This window comes from Oxyura jamaicensis, assembly GCF_011077185.1.
Source record: "Oxyura jamaicensis isolate SHBP4307 breed ruddy duck chromosome 25 unlocalized genomic scaffold, BPBGC_Ojam_1.0 oxy25_random_OJ70816, whole genome shotgun sequence".
NCBI classification, from domain to species: domain Eukaryota; kingdom Metazoa; phylum Chordata; class Aves; order Anseriformes; family Anatidae; genus Oxyura; species Oxyura jamaicensis.
The window spans coordinates 1317-8253 of record NW_023304694.1 but is presented as its reverse complement, the minus strand read 5'-3'; the positions used below and the strand labels follow the sequence as shown (position 1 = coordinate 8253).

Here is a 6937-nt window from a genome sequence, read left to right as displayed (position 1 = left end):
GCGTGGGTGCCGGCTGGGCACGGCCAGGCTCGGCGCGAGCTGCCCGAGCCGAAAAGTTGCGGCTGCGACGATTTGGAAAACCGCGGCTCCGGCAGCCGCGCTGGGAAACTGCTCTGACAAAAGCCTGAGCTTGGCAGCAGCTCAGAAACATCTGTCGGCGCGGCAGGCCCCGGAGCGGGGTGCCGTGCTCCGAAAGGCGCCGAGCCGCTGGCCCCCGGCAGCCTCCCTCCGCTCGCCTCGCTCAAAATCGGTGCCCCGGACACCCGAATCCGGCCCTTTTTGGGTCATTTGAAGCACCTGGAGTCCAAATCGTGGCAGCGTTTAAAGCTCTTGGGCTCCTTTCCACTCTTTCTGCCTGGTTTTCTTTTTTTTTTTTTTACGTCCCCGTAAGTTTGGCCGTGTTTTGTTTTTTTTTTTTTTTTTTTTTTCCTTTGGAGCTCCTCCAAGGAGAGCGGGGCGAAATGAGTAAGCGAGCGAGCGGCTGGAGCGAGGAAGCCGGGCTCCTCCGCTTCTGCACCGAGCGTGCGCTGGGCTCGCGGCCGCGCTCCGTGGTCCGGAGGGAACCCCACGCGTGGGCCCTCGGCCCCGGGCGCTCGCTGAGCCCTGGAGCTGCGAGTGGCCTCCTGAGCGCCTCGTTCTGGCCCTCCCCAAGGTTATCACTTCCCCGAGTGGGCGTACAAGACCGAGTCCAGCCCTGGCTCGCGGCAGATCCAGCTCTGGCACTTCATCCTGGAGCTGCTGCAGAAGGAGGAGTTCCGCCATGTCATCGCCTGGCAGCAGGGCGAGTACGGGGAGTTCGTCATCAAGGACCCCGACGAGGTGGCGCGGCTGTGGGGCCGGCGGAAATGCAAGCCCCAGATGAACTACGACAAGCTGAGCCGGGCTCTCAGGTGAGCGGGGCTTCCCCCGGCTCATGGGGGGGGGGAGCCGAGTGCGGTGCTCTGCCCCGGGCCGGGTGCCTTTCGGGGAGCTTTGTATCAAATCGGGAGCTCTGGGTGCGATGAGGGAGGCAGGGGAGGGAGCTCCTGGCTGCCCGTGACGTGTTCCACGGCGGCGCGAGCCCGCACCTACGGCTCAGGTGGTTATTAGCGGGCCGGCTTCCTTCCGGGGAGCTTTTCTGCCTCTTTTCTCCTCTCCCATTGCTGCTGCCGGCTTGAGCGAGAAGGTGTGGGAGGAAACCAGAGGTGTTACTCGATTATCGCGCCATCGACGGCACCGGTTCAGAGAAAGCAACTCCCCTTTCTAACATTTCTCGTGCTCGCCTCTTTGCCGCCAAACCCGCTCCCGGCGCCGCGCGGGGCTGGAGCCGCCGGTGAGCACCCCCCGGGGGCCGCGTTCCCGGAGCCCCGGTGAGGCTGAAGGGCCCCCTGCGGCCGGAGACCGGGGCTGAGCGTCCCTCGCCCCGCGCTTCGCGGGGCTAAAACCTCCGCTAGGACGTAGCTCCCTCTCCTTTCGGCCCTCAGCCCGAGCGTTTTGAAGCCAGGCGGTACAAATCCCGCCGAATCCCCGGGGGCCTTTCAGCGCTCGAAGCCCGTCGGGAGCAGCCGGGTTCTTGACGGGTCCCGGCGTTATCGCCGCGGTCGCTAACGTGGACTTGGCTGCCTTAACGCCCTCTGATACCTCCAGGGTGGAGCTGGCAAAGACAAACAAGGCAGCAAACACGAGAGTCCCATGCCCGGAGCAGGAAGGAAACGATAAATTGAGTGGCACCGAGGCCGTAATTGAGGCATGGGAGTGGAAAATAGCCACCACCTGCCAACACTGATCATGCCTTGGCATCTCGGGGCCAAGGGTGACGGCGGCAGGGCAGGAGCTGCCGGCAGGGACCACGGCTCCCAACCCCTGGGGAGCTCGGGCTCGTCGCCCCCCCCCCCCCGTGGCTGCCAGGAGCCCTCTTGGCGTAACCGGCCGCTGAGCGCGGGGATCCACGGCCGCCTGCAACGCCTCTGTTTGTACAGCACCAGGCTGAGGGCAAACAGAGGTGGTGTAAGCGGGGAGGAGGCTGCGCTGCAGATTATGCCTCCCTTCCCCGTGGCCGAGTTCTTCCTCGCTCCGACGTCGTTTGGGGCCGTGAAGGGCCCAAAAAAAGGGGGCGGGAGGGGAAGGAGACGGCCGGGGCTCGGTGCCGGCCGCGGGCGCCTCTCGGCAGCCCTGATCAGCGCCGCCTGGGCAGGCGAGGGAACGTTTTTAACCCAACAGTGCTTTGGGTAAACAGGAGGGAAATAAATTCCTCGCTCATGAGTCCGACGGCAGCAGAAACCGGCCCTCCCGATTTCCGGCCTGGTGCCGCTGTTTGTGACGGCGTGCCGGGCCTCGAGGGTGGGAGGGAAAAGGAAAACCCCGGGGGGTGGCTGAGGAGCCTGGTCCCTTCCCTCCGGAACCGCCCCGAGCCGCGTTCTGCCGACGCCTGGGCTGCGGATTCCCCTTTTTCAGGCTCGGCGTCGTAGCGCGGGCTGCCTCCTGCCTCTGCCCCTCGTGTTCTGCTCCGGCGCTGCGCGGGGGCACTTGGTGCCAGCCCCCCCAGCCCACGGCACCGCTCCCAGCTTGGACAGGGGCAGGAACAGCAGGGGCAGCCCCGGGGAGCCTTCGGGGTCGCCCCTTTTCCCACCTGTTTTCGGGAATGTCACGGTTTGAAAGCCGCCCCTAAAGAACGAGGGCCGGGAGGAGCGGGAAGCGTTTGGAAACTCCCCGAGCCCGTATTTCGTCGCGTCCCCGATGTCAGTTCTCTGGGTGAACTCCGGAAAAGGAGACCTTTGGACCGATGGCCACGTGCCTTGATCGCTCCCCCCTGCCTTTCTTTTAATAGATACTACTACAACAAGAGGATCCTCCACAAGACTAAAGGCAAGAGGTTCACCTACAAGTTCAACTTCAACAAGCTGGTGATGCCCAACTACCCCTTCATCAACATCCGTCCTAACGGTGAGTGCGGAGCCCGCGCCGCTTTGCCCTGCCCCCGGCGCTCCTCAGCGGCACCTCGGCGAGCGCGGCGGGGCCGGGGCAGGCAGAGCAGCCCCCGCAGGTCCCCCCCCCCCCGTCGCTCATCTCCAGCCAGAAAGGCTCAGCCGGGGCAATCAGGGCGATGCGGTGGGAACGCCTGGGCGCCGATAAAGCTTTATCTCGAGCGCCTCTTCCCCCGGGTTGCCGCAGGCGCGGCTGGGGTTGTCCTCAGGGGAGCCCCGAAGGGGAGCCCCGGTTCCCTATTTGCACCGGGCTGCCTCGAGGGGTGCCGCGGGTCTGCTCTGCTTTCCCTCCCGGGGGGGGGGGGGGTGGGGAGGGCGGGTGTCCTTGGGATAAGAGGGTTTTGTTTCTCTTGCAGGGCCCTTGCCTCACATGTTTGTGAGCTACGTTTATGGCGCCATATAAACGGGAGCCTCCTTGACAAGGAGCTTAGAGGTGCGCGGCCGGGCGGCCCTGCGGCTCGGCGGCGCTTTGCTCCCCTCCCCTCCCCTGCGAAGCCCCCCGTTTGCTTGCAGCCCCGCTCCTTTCACATCAAAAGGAGTTGGTGTTTTTGTAATAACCGTAGCCGGGGTTCCGAGACAGCCGGGAGCGAGCTCCCAGCGTTTCCCTAGCTTCCCGAGAAGCGTGGTAACTCGTCTGGGGTTGACTAAAATCGCAGGTATTTCTCGATCCTCCCTGCGGCAGGACGGCGTGCTGACACTCAGGAGAGCGAAGGAGAGGTTGGGAACGGAGCGTAATTGTTCCCTGCTTGTCCTAAAAGGCCTTTGAGTCTCCTGCCAGGAGCAGCAGCAGAAGTTCACGCTGGGTTTGTCCTAGAGTCAGCGTTACTGCTGCGGTTTCTCTGGAAGAGGGGCCTTTGTTCGCGGGATCCTTCTCGGTGGAGTTAAATCCCCCCGTAGCTAGATCTCTGCGGCCGGGGCGATTGTCTGCTTAGCCGCGCCGCCACCACGCGAGCAGGGAAACGATTCGGCCGCGGTGCCCAGCAGCAATCCCCTTCTGGAAGTCATTACGGCCAGGCCTAGGCTGCAAACCCTCCGCAGCGAAGAAAGCGTGACTGCGGAGGCGCCTGAGCCAGCCTCGCTCGCAGCGCCGTGCGCTCAGTTCTCACCTCCAGAAGAGCGCCTCGGGGGAAGCCTTGAAGATCTGTCTCGCAGAGAGGGAGAGAAGGGAGAGAGCAGGGGAAAGCGGGGATTGAACGTCGACTCTGAAACCCCAGCGGCTGAGAAAAACAGGTTACGTGTGGGCAAAGCGATTTCTCATCGGCGCTGGCGTGCTCTGTGCCTACGTACAGCGATGACTGCTCGTGGATCTTGGCAGTCGGAGCACCCTGCATCCATCCCTCTCCGCCCCGGGGAGCCCCAGGCAGGCAGGGGCACGAGCGCGACGGCGAGGCATTGGCCTCCGAGGCGGCAGGCACCCGGAGTGACGAGGCTGGGAGAGCAGAAGCATTCGGAAAGGCGTTCTGCCTCACCTGGGGGGGACACGGTGCCTTTACGGGGAGAGGGAAATGTGTTCTCCAGGAGCCCTCAGCCAAAGCACGGGGGTGGAAGATGGAGTACGAAGCCGCGCTGCAAATCTATAATTACTTGCAGCAACAAGTCCGGGCAGTTCCAGCTCAATATTGCTCACTGCTGTTCCTTTTCCCTGTTTGCAGCCACTCCCTCCTATCTCTGGGGCATGCATTTAAAAAAAGAAGTTTGGAGAACTGGAATGCACTTGTCTAATTACAACCTGTTTTCTTTCCTTCTGGCTGGGATGGGGGTTGGGATATCAAACCTGTTTGGGGCACTGGAATCAGGTTTCTTGACTCTCGCTCCCGCAGCTTGGAAGGGAAAGGGGAACGGGTCGGCGCGGAGCGGAGCTGAGGAAGCGGTGCCAGAACTCGCTTCGCGACGGCTCGGCACAGCCAGAGCTACCGGGGAGAGGCGGCTCCGCAGGCACTGCTGGCCTCGGGAGCCTGGGGAAGAGGAGCCGGCAGAGCTGTGTGTGGGGGGGGGAGAACATCCTCGCAGGAAAGCCCACCCCGGGGACTTTTTGAGTATTCCACCCCGAGAGCCTGAGGTTTGCCAGCAGCGCCTCCGCGGGTGGCGTCGGCGCGTGATTGCCTCAGCGTGCCCCTGGCGCGCCGTCGCCGAGGCCGTTCTCTGGTTAAAGCGGAGCGCAGAGGTCGGGGGAGGGCACCCGAAAGTGGAAGTTCCTTCGGTGGGGCCGGAGGTTCCAGAAACCTCTGCCAGGGGCGGAGAGGAGAAGATTCCTCCCCGGCAGCGGCGAGGTTTTGAGGTGGGCAGAGGAGACGGGAGCAGATGGGGAAGGCGCCTCCCATCTCCTCGCCTGCTGCGCTGTTGATAGCACACGGTATTTTTGTGTTGCTCTTCCAAACGCCCGCGGGCGCAGCTCTTCACCTGCGATTTAACTCCCTCGGCAGCGGCGCCCTTAACTCTCTCCCCCTTTTTTCTTCTCTCTCCCCCCTGCCCCCAGGTGTCGTGCCGCAGAGCGCTCCTCCCGTCCCCACGGCTTCGTCCCGCTTCCACTTCCCGCCGCTGGACAGCCACTCTCCCACCGAAGATGCCCAGCCCGGCCGCTTCTCCGGCGGCTCCCTGGTCCCGTCCAACCCCGAAGCTTTGGGCGACGGCGGCGAGAGGAAGCCCGACCTGCCGGAGCTGGAGGACGGCTCCTCGGATTGGCGCCGCGGCGTGGATCTCATGGCCTCGCGCAACGCCGTGGGCGCCGGGGGCATCAACCACCAGAAGCGCAAGCCCGATATCATGCTGCCTCTCTTCACCAGGCCCGGGATCTACCCGGATCCTCACAGCCCCTTTGCCGTGTCCCCTCTGCCGGGGCGCGGCGGGGTCCTCAACGTCCCCATCTCTCCTGCGTTGTCCCTGACGCCCACCCTGTTCTCCTACAGCCCCTCTCCAGGCCTCAGCCCCTTCACGGGCAGCAGCTGCTTCTCTTTTAACCCCGAGGAAATGAAACACTACCTGCATTCGCAAGCGTGCTCGGTCTTCAACTACCACCTGAGTCCGCGGACTTTCCCCCGCTATCCGGGGCTCGTGGTCCCGCCACTACAGTGCCAAATGCCCCTGGAGGAGCAGCCCCAGTTCCCCATCAAGCTGCAGCCTCCGCCCGTCGGGCGCAAAAACAGGGAGAGACTGGAAAGCGCCGAGGAGTCGGCCACCCCCCAGCTCGCCAGTCCTCCCCCCAGGGTGAAGGTCGAGCCCTCGATGGACAAGGAGGCCGAGCGCGAAGAGCCGCCCGCCAAAGGAAAAGACAAAAGCGAGAAGGAGGAAGGCTCCGGCATGGCCGCGCCGCCCGGCGCCAGCCTGGAAGAGGAGAAGGGCCCCGTGTTTGCCAGACCGGCCGCCCCGTCCTGGCACCCGGCGCCGCCGGCGTCCGCCCAGGCCGCCTTCGCGGCCGAAGAGCCTCAGGAGCAAGGGGAGAGCAGCGGCGAGAAGCCGTCGAGGGAGCCCGCCGGAGAGCCGGGGGCTCAGGAGAAGAGGGAGGACGCCCTGATGCCCCCGAAGCTGCGTCTGAAGCGCCGCTGGAACGGGGACCGGCAGGCGGACGCCCCCGAGGAGCGCCCCAACGGCCGCCTCCACTGGCACGGGGCGCTGGGCGGCCCGCACCTGGCGGCCGGCCCCAAGGCCGTGGCGGCCGCTGCCGCCTCCGACGCCTAGGCCGGCCGGGCCCAAACCAGCCGTGTATTTATGTAGCAAGGTTGCAGAGCGTTTTTTGGGGTGGTGGGGGGGGGGGGGGGGGCCCTGGGGGGGGGGCGGGGGGCGGGGGGGGTGTACTGGGGCTAGACTGGTTTGGTAATCGTAGAGGCTAGGGGGTTGTGTTCTTTGTTTTCCTTGTTGACTTGCAGGTGAGACGCGGTTGTCTTGTTCCGAGTAGGAGAGGGCGAGGGAAAGCCGCCGAGCTTCAGCCCTCGCGCGAGCTGCCAAGGGCCCGAGGCCTCCAGCGAGACGGAGGGACT

At 64.8% G+C, this 6937-nt stretch overlaps 1 protein-coding gene across 1 annotated transcript; it reads left to right on the top strand.

Annotated features, from left to right (window-relative positions):
* Positions 1-628: 628 nt before the first annotated feature.
* Positions 629-6718, top strand: ETV3 (ETS variant transcription factor 3; the record flags this gene model as incomplete). Its single annotated transcript, XM_035312933.1, has 3 exons — positions 629-890; positions 2807-2922; positions 5440-6718. Coding segments are annotated over 3 exons (1577 nt in total), but the record flags the coding sequence as incomplete, so codon positions are not given.
* Between the last annotated feature and the right edge of the window lie 219 nt (positions 6719-6937).